Source organism: Hippocampus bargibanti, linkage group LG03 (assembly GCF_051943395.1).
Source record: "Hippocampus bargibanti isolate YZ-2025 linkage group LG03, ASM5194339v1, whole genome shotgun sequence".
In the NCBI taxonomy this organism is placed as follows: Eukaryota; Metazoa; Chordata; class Actinopteri; order Syngnathiformes; family Syngnathidae; genus Hippocampus; species Hippocampus bargibanti.
The window spans coordinates 16,751,589-16,762,881 of record NC_142736.1 but is presented as its reverse complement, the minus strand read 5'-3'; the positions used below and the strand labels follow the sequence as shown (position 1 = coordinate 16,762,881).

Sequence of the window (11,293 nt, the reverse complement as noted above, 5' to 3'; positions counted from 1 at the left end):
GTCTGAAAGCTACCTTCACAATCAGTTCTGCAGACCCTCAAGCATAAAATAAGTGTCAAAGAAACTGTTGCTTTAACCAATCAGATTTCGAGTTGTCAACTCAAGGCCTGCAGGAATGCGCTGGAAACGTCAGTTTTCGCAACCCATGATTGGCAAGTCACGAGCCAATTATAGTTTCACTAGTCGCGAATGATAAGAGCATACTGGCCAGAGCTAGCAAACTGTTTCTGTAGCGAACTGCACAAACAACTAACTTGTGTTGATTTAATAGCAGTTTTATCAACCCACAATGGCTGAAGGAGGAGAAGAAATGGATTTGGTTGGAGATGTACTATTAAAGCCATTTTCAAGATGGACTTTTCAAGAGAGAATGGACATCCCTCAGAAAGGTTGTTCAGTTATTTCCTGGCTAGTGGACTTGTCATAAATCATCCCACATTTTTTTTGTCTGGTTTAATTCAGACGTAGCACTACTGAAGATCGAGCGATGAAATCCACGACCGACCACTGGTTTTCAAAGAGTCGTAGGCGGCGTGTATGGGCATTTTTCGATATGCAACGGGTGCTATATTTCAGACTGTATTAGAACTCAACATGCCAGGCCCGTAAGCTGTCATATGATTGAGTTGACTGTTCTTGAACGAACGAATGAATGAAAATCATGACAATGCACAGCAATTTGGCGCCACACAATGTGGCAAAACTTTAAGTTGCATGCTTCTCATATTTTCAGTAAATTTCATTTCTGGAAAGTCATAACAGGCTACATAATATGACATTGGCAAGTAAGAGAGATGGCCTATAATAGCAAACAGGATCTGCAAGTTCCAAAATTCATTTTTAAGAGATGCTTCCCGCTCCTTTTTTCTGTTTAAAATGGCATTAGTTCACATTAAGCTAATTAACTTATAGCCTCTTGCGTGGAGTTATTATGCTTTTATACGGTCTGTGTGCAATGCTAGATCATAAACTTTAATGGCTTCTTGGATGACCGTGAGAATGAAAGGAGCCATTAATATAAATGATTTAAATACTGCACATGGTGTACTTTCTTTGCCGCGTCCTCCAATCAGCATTTTTTTGGTGGCTCAGGGTGTTTGCGTCCCCATAAATTTGATGTATTTCTTAGCTACTCCATGCTGACTCTGAAAATCTGTTGATCTTTAATCATCTGCAAATAAAAAATCACGTTTTAAATACATGTTTTGTTGTATTTTCAGGGGGCTACCTTGTTTGGCAATTTTGAGGTTAATATATTCGAAGTGGTCCTAAATTTTGATGAAGTGCAGCTCGATCGACATAATTGCAAAGTACAATACAGCCATAAAAATAAATATGTTGTAATTTCTGTAGAAATGTGTGAATGCTGAATATGTGAAGCCAAATTGAAATATTCTAGAATTTGTTGTTGTAATGTCAACAGTGTTGTCACGTTTTGCAAGGTGGTGATGGCGGGTGCGGATCCCAAAAAGCAGGCAGGAGTGAGTAGGAGGTTGTTTGACAAATTGTATTAAAATAAAGTCAGCAGGAACAAAATGTAAAACATCATAATCATCTGAATGGAAAAAATACAAAGTAGCAAAAGAAGATCAAAAGTAAAACCCCGCCAAGGTTAAACAAACACGTACACGATGCATGCAGCAACCAAGCAGCAAACAAACAATGAACCGGCACCAGATGGTCGCGCCGGGTGTCCTTTTAAGTGTCAATGATTAAACGACCAGCACCTGCGAGGCTGCAGGCAGGGCTGACGTCACTACCCGCTGGTCGCCAATCTGATCGGGACGACCAGCACCTGTGCAGGTGTAGGCGGGGCCTACAGCGCCCCCCGTTGGTCGCCAACCAGATCATGACAGTACCCCCCCTTCAAGGGGCTGCTTCCAGAAGTCCCAACAGTCTCCCAAAAGGTCCACTCGCCAGGGAACGGTCGGTGGAGAGGGCAACCGCTGCCTCTCCAGCACACGACGGGCGGCGGCCTGATGGGAACGGGACTCGGCCTGGGGTGGACGAAGACGCGGCACGGATCGTCGTGGGCGTGAGTGCGATCCCTCTCGCACGTTCACGCGAAGGCGCATGGCTCTGCGTGGACGTCGAACTGCCAGGCGCAGAATGGCACCCCGTACGGCCATATGGGACCAGGTCTCGGCCGGACGCCGACGTGGGCGTGAACTGCCCGGCTCCGGGGGAATGAGACCAGTCCAGAGCCGCTCCGGGATCCAGCGGTGAGTGGGGTCTCGGACTGACGTTGACGCGGACGTTGCACGGCTCGTCGTGGATGAGACTCAATTCGTCATGCACGACGACAGCGTGGCTGGACGTGGGCGTGCACTGCCAGTCACCCAGTGTCACCCTGGACGGCCACCTGGAAGGAGGTCTCGGCCGGACGTTTACGTGGACGTTACGGCTCGTCGAGTGACGCAATTCAAACTCGACGAGGCTTGCGCTAACGTGGACGTAGCATTGCCAGGCACAGGGTGGAAATGAGACGTCCGATGTACCTGCGGGATCCGATGGTGGCCGGTTCATTCTGTCACGTTTTGCAAGGTGGTGATGGCGGATGCGGATCCCAAAAAGCAGGCAGGAGTGAGTAGGAGGTTGTTTGACAAATTGTATTAAAATAAAGTCAGCAGGAACAAAATGTAAAACATCAAAATCATCTGAATGGAAAAAATACAAAGTAGCAAAAGAAGACCAAAAGTAAAACCCCGCCAAGGTTAAACAAACACGTACACGATGCATGCAGCAACCAAGCAGCAAACAAACAATGAACCGGCACCGGATGGTCGCGCCGGGTGTCCTTTTAAGTGTCAATGATCAAACGACCAGCACCTGCGAGGCTGCAGGCAGGGCTGACGTCGTTACCCGCTGGTCGCCAATCTGATCGGGACGACCAGCACCTGTGCAGGTGTAGGCGGGGCCGACAGCGCCCCCCGTTGGTCGCCAACCAGATCATGACAAGTGTAACTTGAAATTGAAACGGTTTGAATCAGTTGAGATATGTGGGAGGAGTAGACGTGTCGACTAATGTTCCTGTCACGTTTTGCAAGGTGGTGATGGCGGGTGCGGATCGCAAAAAGCAGGCAGGAGGGAGGGGACAGAAAATGAACAGAAAATAGCGAGAATATGTATTTAGATTTATCGGCGAGCCATATGCAATCATCAAAAGAGCCATATGTGGCTCGCGAGCCATAGGTTCCCGACCCCTGTTGTCGAGGATGCAGGATGCAAATTCTTGGTAATAGTTTTCAACATGTTCTAAATGGGCTGAACACTTAGATTTTGAAATGGGACATATAGCTAACGTATTTGTTGAAGGTTTCATTAATTGTATTTGTTCTTTTTTTCATTGTAAAATACTTTCTTGGAGAGTGCTTGAATTTTATGACTGTTGGGGTAATTCGCTATACGAACATCTTTAAACATCTTTTTGCATCGTTTTGTTTTGGACTTCCTCATTCGTCATATGCCAGCCTTTACATGATGTCACATCCTATTGCGTCACATCATATCCTGTCATCCTTACATAAATGCTCTCTCAGGGCGTCGATATCTCTCTTTTCATTCTGTCTCTCCTCAACCGACCTCACAATGTCCCTGCTGTCTACAAGATTAAAATAACCTATTCCGTTCAACACCTGGCTTCCTGCTGATTTCACCATCCCACTTCGAACACCTTGAAGAGCCATGAACCAGGAACGAACGATCACTTTTAACCCATCAATGACTTTTGAAGTTCAGCTTGAATCCAGTTACGTTATATACAGTACCACAGTGCAACTAACAGGGTCCTAACATCCATCCATCCATTTTCCGTACCGCTTATTCCTCATTCGGGTCGCGGGGGTTGCTGGAGCCTATCTCAGCTGTCTTGCGGCACGAGGCGGGGGACACCTTGAATTGGTTGCCAGCCAATCGCAGGGCACACAAAGACGTACAACAGTCACTCTCACACTCACACCTAGGGACAATTTGGAGTGGTCAATCTGCCTGCCATGCATTTTTTTTGGAGTGTGGGAGGAAACCAGAGGCCCGGGGAGAACATGCAAAGTCCACGGGACTTATTGACTAATAATCTGATGTAGCCCTGCAATACTTTGATGCAGCTGAAGGTGTTTGCAGGCGAGACAAGGGTTGGACATTACCTCACTCATGCATAAAGCTTTGTTGGGGGGGAGACACGAGCGGGTAATTAGCTGATTAGAGGCCCGTCAGAGCCAATCCCAGGTCGCCTCCCACCCAGACCTGCATGGCTGACAGACGTATTTGATGGACGGGCGGTGAGAGAGAGAGAGAGAGAGAGAGAGAGAGAGAGAGAGAGAGAGAGAGAGAGAGAGAGAGAGAGAGAGAGAGAGAGAGAGAGAGAGAGAGAGAGAGAGAGAGAGAGAGAGAGAGAGAGAGAGAGAGAGAGAGAGAGAAAAAATGTGGCGTTTACGTTAAAGTCGGACCCCATCCCGTTTGGCCCAATTAATAAACTCAATCTGTACAATTTTAGACGAAACAGAACCATCTGCAGGTAGGGATTCCTCCAACGCAACATATGCGTTCGTTAAATTGCCTTAGTTGGCGGTGAAAGCGCTCGGCAGGTGTGCACCCGCCTACCCTGTTGACTTGTTTCCAACTTTTCATGGAGAAGTCGAAAAACTTTCGCATCGACGCCCTGCTCGCGGACGAGCCCAACCGGGCCAGTCGAGACGTGTCCCCGGGCTTGAGTTGCGACAGTCCGACCGGGAGCCCCGTGGCCTGCCGCCACGGGGACTCGCCTTCCCCTCGGGCCGCCGCGCAGCTCCACGCGTCAAGAATGATCCCCAAAGCAAGCATTCTCAATCTCGCGCACGCGGGAATTGCCTCCATGACTCAGGCTGCCATCCCGGGTATTTACCCAGCACCCGTGTACCCTTTGTCGGCTCTGGGCGGCCAGCACCCCGCCTTCGCTTACAGCGGCTTTACGCAGTTGACTCACGCCTACCCGGAGCACCTGAAGGCGGCCGCGGCCATGGCGGGCTCGGTGCCACTGGAGCACTGGATCCGGGCGGGGATTATGATACCAAGATTGCCCGATTACAGCGGTGAGTTTTTCGCAAGACCCTCCAACCCGACACCCTTCCATTTGTTCAAGTTTTAATAGCCGTCCTCTCCAAATATCGGCAACGTGATGACATACGATGCATTGCTTCTCAAACATTTGACAGCAACAATAACTGCACTGAAAAACTCTCGGGTGTAGGACTACAAGAACGACCAACATTAACGACAGAAATGTTCATGTAAAGGGGCATACGTTTAAATGCAAGAATGTCTATTATTTTTACTAAGGCGCTGTAACACTACTGCTCGTAAAATAAAGGACTCTATTGAATAATTCCATAACATTTTATTGTGCATAACATTTATATACAAAGTATATACATTTAAATCAATCTTTGAAAAAAGGTGTTTTAAAATATAAGGTGCAGTGTACTGAAACTGAAAATATCTGAACTGAATTTATCAAATGTGCTCACCGGGATGAAAAAAAGTTTCACATGATGCCTCGTTTAAATATTAAATTAATACTAATATTAATACTTATTATAAATATTAATACTTTTACTGTTAGAATGTTGAGGTTTTATCACATATAATGTTTGATTACAATTAAAACTACCATTTATTACAGTATATTTTTTTTAAGTTTAAGATTTGGCCTTTTGGTTAAACAGGATTACAGTGTCATCTCAAAAAATGACTTTGATTTGACAAATCCCACAATAGAAATTTTAGATTTTCTCCATGATGTGTTTTCACTTGTGGACTTTTCTCATCACTTTGTGATGCGCTTTAACACTGCCTTTGCATTCACCTTAAGAAGAAAAGAATGAGAATCAATATTTAGCTCATGGACACCTCAGTATGGTCACAAGTGCTCATGATGGAACCCCCAACCTAAGGATTGGGAAACCATTCTTGAAAAATGCCACTCCACCATGACCCCTTGTAATTGCCCTGTATTTTTAAGCATTGTTAGCAGTGTTGTCTCCGAGGAGCCTGTTCTTCAATCTACTCCACAAAAACACATTAAAAAAAAGTTTTCTTGTTTGTTTTTTTGCCATTATTTATTTACATTTTGTCCCCTTTGTTCTCAATGTTAGCAAAGATACGGTACATTATGGTTGGGATTAAAAAAAACAGGCCAAAGCAAGCACACCATCTTTTTTTTAAACTTAAATTCATTTGAGTCTCTACTATTTTCCTTTTCCCAGTCCAATACATCCATATGTTTTCCGTTTTACTAGAATGCCTCATATCTGTCTCTATAAACCACAAATTAAAGAAAACAAACTCTGTGTGACAAAGAAACGAGTAAACAAACGACTAACACGTTTTGTAGTTCATCAATAAAATCCCAACGCCGTCATTGAATTTTCATTAAGTTAATGGCATGCTTGTGATTTTATGGCCCGTGTGCTGGCTTCTGCATCTGCTGTGTTGCCTGCCTGCAATAAACTGGAGTAAAACATTACAGTAAATGACGGCCGCACGATGCTGCTTTTTGTGTGTCCTCCTAACCTGCATGCGCAAAAAAAATCCTTTGGAGTGGGCATTTGGCTGAAGATTTCACAAAACTTCACTGATTCAATTCACCACTCAATACATTGTGCTTCAACGATGTAAGAAGTACAGAGGAAATTTCGTGCTGGTATGTCCTAACTATGACAAAGAGACAATTACATGCATAAATCACCACATATTGTAACAGAAATGACATTTGGCATTGCTGGCAATGCTATTGAAAACAACAACAGTAAGAGGTTAGCATCACAGAGTAAAGTGAAGATTTGTCAAAAGTGGAGAAGCTATTGTCAAAAGCTTGGTGCGTGAGCTCCTTCTAGTGGTACATGAAAGAATCAATGTCCAAATACAGTTCAGTTATACTTCACTTTAAAGATCATCCATTTGCGTTTAATAGTCAAGGCCTTTTGTGTATTTGTGTGTTTAGGGATTTTTTATTTAAATTATATGTGCAATATGTTTAATTGACAGTTTTCCCACTGTATTATTTTGTTGATAATGTCAGAGTGGTTCTCAATATTAAATATACTTTTTAGGAATAAAACGTGGCCTCTGGTTTCTGATGAGCACTATTTGAGACCCCTACAATGCTACTTCATTTTAAAAGTGGTAAGAGGACAATAACGTCTTTTTTAGGTGGAACTATGAAACACAATTTTGAAGAATATCAACCTACAATAAATGTCTCTTGATTTAGTTCTGGATGCGGCCAACTCCCAAATGCATGGTTCGGCCTATTTCATAGAGGGCCAAGGGCCAACTTCAAATCCTGAAAAATCTGACACTCCTTGCCTGACCTTTTTGAACAAAGCTATGGTGAAGCAGTTGTTTTCCTCATATACGGTAACTGTGGTGTATGTAAAAAAAACAATACATCATAATTAGAAGGAATGTACAATAACTGCTTGATGAATTCATTTTAGCATATTGAAGAAAGTCAAAATGCCCTTTGCATCCGTTTGAAAATATACTGTGATATATTAAAGAATAAGAAGTTCTCAATTGTTCTGCATGTATCAGACCTGATTGCACTGCATATGGCTGAAACAGTGACAGTAATTTTTGTTCCTTCAGCAGGCCCCCAGGCTGGTCTGCTGGGCAAGTGCAGAAGGCCTCGCACTGCCTTCACCAGTCAGCAGCTGCTGGAGCTAGAGAACCAGTTTAAACTCAACAAGTACCTGTCCAGGCCCAAACGTTTTGAAGTGGCCACCTCTCTTATGTTGACAGAAACGCAGGTAACACACCGCCCATCCCGAGTTTGGCATTTTCACTGTGTGACGACTGAAAAGCCGTAAACACCAAAAATTGTTCTCATCATTCGAATTATCATTTGTCCTGACACTGTTTGCTTGCACTCCCAACTGGCACATGTCTTAACTGATTCAATTCATTCAAAATATTGACACCATTTAAACTGGAAGAAATGTACAACATTACTAATTGCCAATTATTTGTAACGAAAAAAAGACCTCAAAGCATTATGACTAATATTCAGCTCATTTGAGGAATGTTGGGAAGTATTCCCGTTGTCCAAGTTTCCGATCGCGCACAGTAAAATTACCAAATTAAAAGTTTTACATGAACCCTCACTTCTTTAACATCCTTCATCTGATTGAAACCATTTTAAGCCTCGCCCTCGACATTTTAACATTTTAGATGACTCCTCAGCATTTTCAGTTCAATGTCATCTTTTTGTCATTCACGCACAATTTCTACAGATACTGCAATGAATACTATGAATTTAATGTACTGATTATAATGTCTGAAGGGGCACGGGGGTCATTTACTGAATTGTGTGGATGTCTTCACATACAAACTGCAATTTTTGATGTCAACTTGTTATCTGCGGGCTTGGTGATCAGGTCAAGATCTGGTTCCAAAATCGGAGAATGAAGTGGAAGCGAAGTCGGAAGGCTAAGGAGCAGACCAGTGCTTCTGGCCCATCTGAAGCTGGTGGAAAAACATCCAGTCACAAACCCTGCGCCAAAAGGTCTCAGCATGCAAATCCAGACGACTGCGGTGTCAATCTACTTTTGGATGATGGTGATATGGAAGAAGAGGAGGAGGAAGAAGAAGAAGAGGAGGAGGAAGAAGAAGAAGAAGAAGAACCTCAACACGGTTTTTCAGTGGTCATGGGGAACCATGTTGGAATGCCGAGATCCATGGACTTCATGCGGCGCAGCGCAGATGTGGACTTCACCTCTCACAGCCCTTTCACTGAAGACGAACTCGATGGAGTGCAAGCTGGGGGAGGAGGAGGAGAAGACAGGAAGATGGTCGCGGGAATGTGAGACGACTGGACATTTCATGGACATTTCACGCCAGGGACACTTATTTGAAGTCAGAGGCAATAATTGTGAACAACCGGGACATTTGTTGTATACCCTAAAATTTATTTTCCATATACACATATCATAAAAGACCCTCTTAATATTTGTCTGGATCAAAGCATGACCTGCAGATATTAATAGTCACTCTTGTATTAATGATTGAATGATTAATCCTTAAAAACTGCTTCCAAGAAAAGGGAAAATGATTTTTTTCCCCAATGTTTTGAGATTTCACCCATGACCCTTCAAAAACAAACTGGTACTTCACTTGGGCTCTTTGAAAATGTGGTGAGACACAGACATTTTCTCTAGACTGTTTCAAACTCTCCCATGATTTTCATCCCCACTATCTCTTATAAATACATACTGTATGTATGTCTACGTATCAAAATACTTTACATCATCATTGCCGCACGTTCAAGTCATCTAGGTGCTCCCTGACCGCTGATGGTCAGAGACCATGCAATGGAGGATCACAAATTGTTTATAAAAGTACGCAAAAAGATACTTGCAGAGTAACCAATGGTGCTGCGACTTCCAACCGTGTCAGGTTTTGGCATCACACATTTAGATGCATTTTCATCGTTTTCAATGTGATATTGCACTTTCACCTTTTGACTTATAGATTTTCTCCTTTTTGTGTGGAAATGAATGTAATTTACTTGATTTGTTCTAAAAAAATAATCATCATGTATTTATGACAGTTGTTTGTGGTTTCAATAATTCAATAATAACTTGTTGATGTGTTGAGAAATGTTCTCAATGCTGTAAATATACTTGACTGAACCATTGTCAACGGGACAGAAATATTTTAAAAATGAACGCTGTATATTGCTTCTCATTCCTTGTGTGGACAATGTGTTAATATTTTAAAGATCTGCTTTTCAGAAATTACACAGCATGTTCCGATGCTGTACAACATAGAATATAGTGGCTATACTTTAGCTTGGTATGCACGTTGATACAATATTGTGTAAGCAGGTGGGTTGGGTTCTTAAGGATACAGCATTTGTAAGAAAACTCATGAAATAAAGTTGATCAGCTGATCAAATTGAACATTTTTACTGACATTATTTCATTTGACATGAGTGAGATTCACTTGGTCTTCATATGTCACAAGGGCGCTGGGCATTAAGATCCATCCACCCATCCATTTTCCGATCCGCTGATCCTCACAAGGATCGTGGGGGTGCTGGGGCCGATCCCAGCTGTCTTTGGGCTGTAGGTGGGGGACACCCTGAACCAGTTGTCATCCAAACATATTGCAGGACTAACCTACGTATCAAAATTGTAATTAATGTCTCCGCATTATGAAAACAACTTCCGACCCTCCATATAATGAAAACATCAAATGCGCTGCTCACTGAGCGTACAATATGTCATGGATATTGGACGTCATTTGTCTGGATGGATGAATGGATGGATGGATGGATGGATGGATGGATGGATGGATGGATGGATGGATGGATGGATGGATGGATGGATGGATGGACATCTCAGTATTTTTATTTTTACTAACATAACAAACTGCACATGTCAAATCACATCACGTTTATTTGTCATGACCTGTTTTAAATATCAAAAATAATATTCTTATTAAGATGTAGATTATGATTTGGATTGGATTGGATTGGATTGGATATGCCTTTATTAGTCTCACAGTGGAGAAATTTACATTTCACAGCAGCAAAGTGATGAAAGGAATGAAAGTAGAAAAACAAAATACATGAGCTGCTGGAAAGGCAGCCACTCTCGCGGCGCCGTCTTGAAGTCAAAAGAACAAAAAAAAACTAAATAACAAATAATATGACAGCATAGAGACAATATGACAAAACAAAGACACAGAGAGACATTCATTCTTCAGGACTTGCTGTACCCTCTTTGTGATGACATGAAGCAGTTCTAGATGAAAAAGGAGATCACCCCTCTTATTTATTTTTTATCGTGATGCACTTCATTGTCTATTTGTATTTATGTGGTTTATTTTATTCACTAACTCGATATGAAGTTCAACTGCAGATCTGCTGCTTCAATTCATCATCACATTGCAGGCATCAATGGGAGTTCATTTAATCGTGTGATTTATGAGACAAGCTCATGACAGATTTCCTGCATCAACTCTTTGAAAATGTGGCTTTATTATTGTTTGCCCGACTTGGTTTAATATAATCTGAACTCATCCTTCTCGTGAATTCTTATCACCAATTTCGTCTCCTTTCTTTCTAAAAATGTAGACGTCCTTTTTTTGTTGCTTTGGACCTATAAAGCACGGTTTGTCCATGAAATATTAATAATAAGAATACATTACATGTAAAATGTGTTTTTTTGTGATTTATTCATCCAACAAAGGGAATGTGGGGTAGGACAGGGGTATTGTTCAGCCAGTAATTTGAAAGACAGCACCCATACTTGTC

At 42.5% G+C, this 11,293-nt stretch overlaps 1 protein-coding gene across 2 annotated transcripts; it reads left to right on the top strand.

Annotated features, from left to right (window-relative positions):
• The first annotated feature begins 4,422 nt into the window (after positions 1-4,422).
• On the top strand, positions 4,423-9,925 carry mnx2b (motor neuron and pancreas homeobox 2b). Of its 2 annotated transcripts, none has more exons than XM_088991288.1 (3): positions 4,423-5,066; positions 7,627-7,784; positions 8,412-9,925. In XM_088991288.1, exons 1-3 carry the CDS (start codon positions 4,625-4,627, stop codon positions 8,838-8,840), a joined length of 1,029 nt encoding a protein of 342 aa, XP_088847414.1. In that variant the 5' UTR covers positions 4,423-4,624; the 3' UTR covers positions 8,841-9,925. The 2 variants fall into 2 exon arrangements, with proteins under 2 accessions (XP_088847414.1, XP_088847413.1); XM_088991287.1 differs by having other exon boundaries at positions 7,624-7,784.
• Positions 9,926-11,293: the final 1,368 nt, after the last annotated feature.

Coding starts and splice junctions, on each gene's coding strand:
- mnx2b (XM_088991287.1), top strand. CDS start 4,625: ATGGAGAAGTCGAAAAACTTTCGCATCGACGCCCTGCTCGCGGACGAG. Junction 5,067..7,623: donor AAGATTGCCCGATTACAGCG/GTGAGTTTTTCG, acceptor TTGTTCCTTCAG/CAGGCCCCCAGGCTGGTCTG. Junction 7,785..8,411: donor TTATGTTGACAGAAACGCAG/GTAACACACCGC, acceptor CTTGGTGATCAG/GTCAAGATCTGGTTCCAAAA.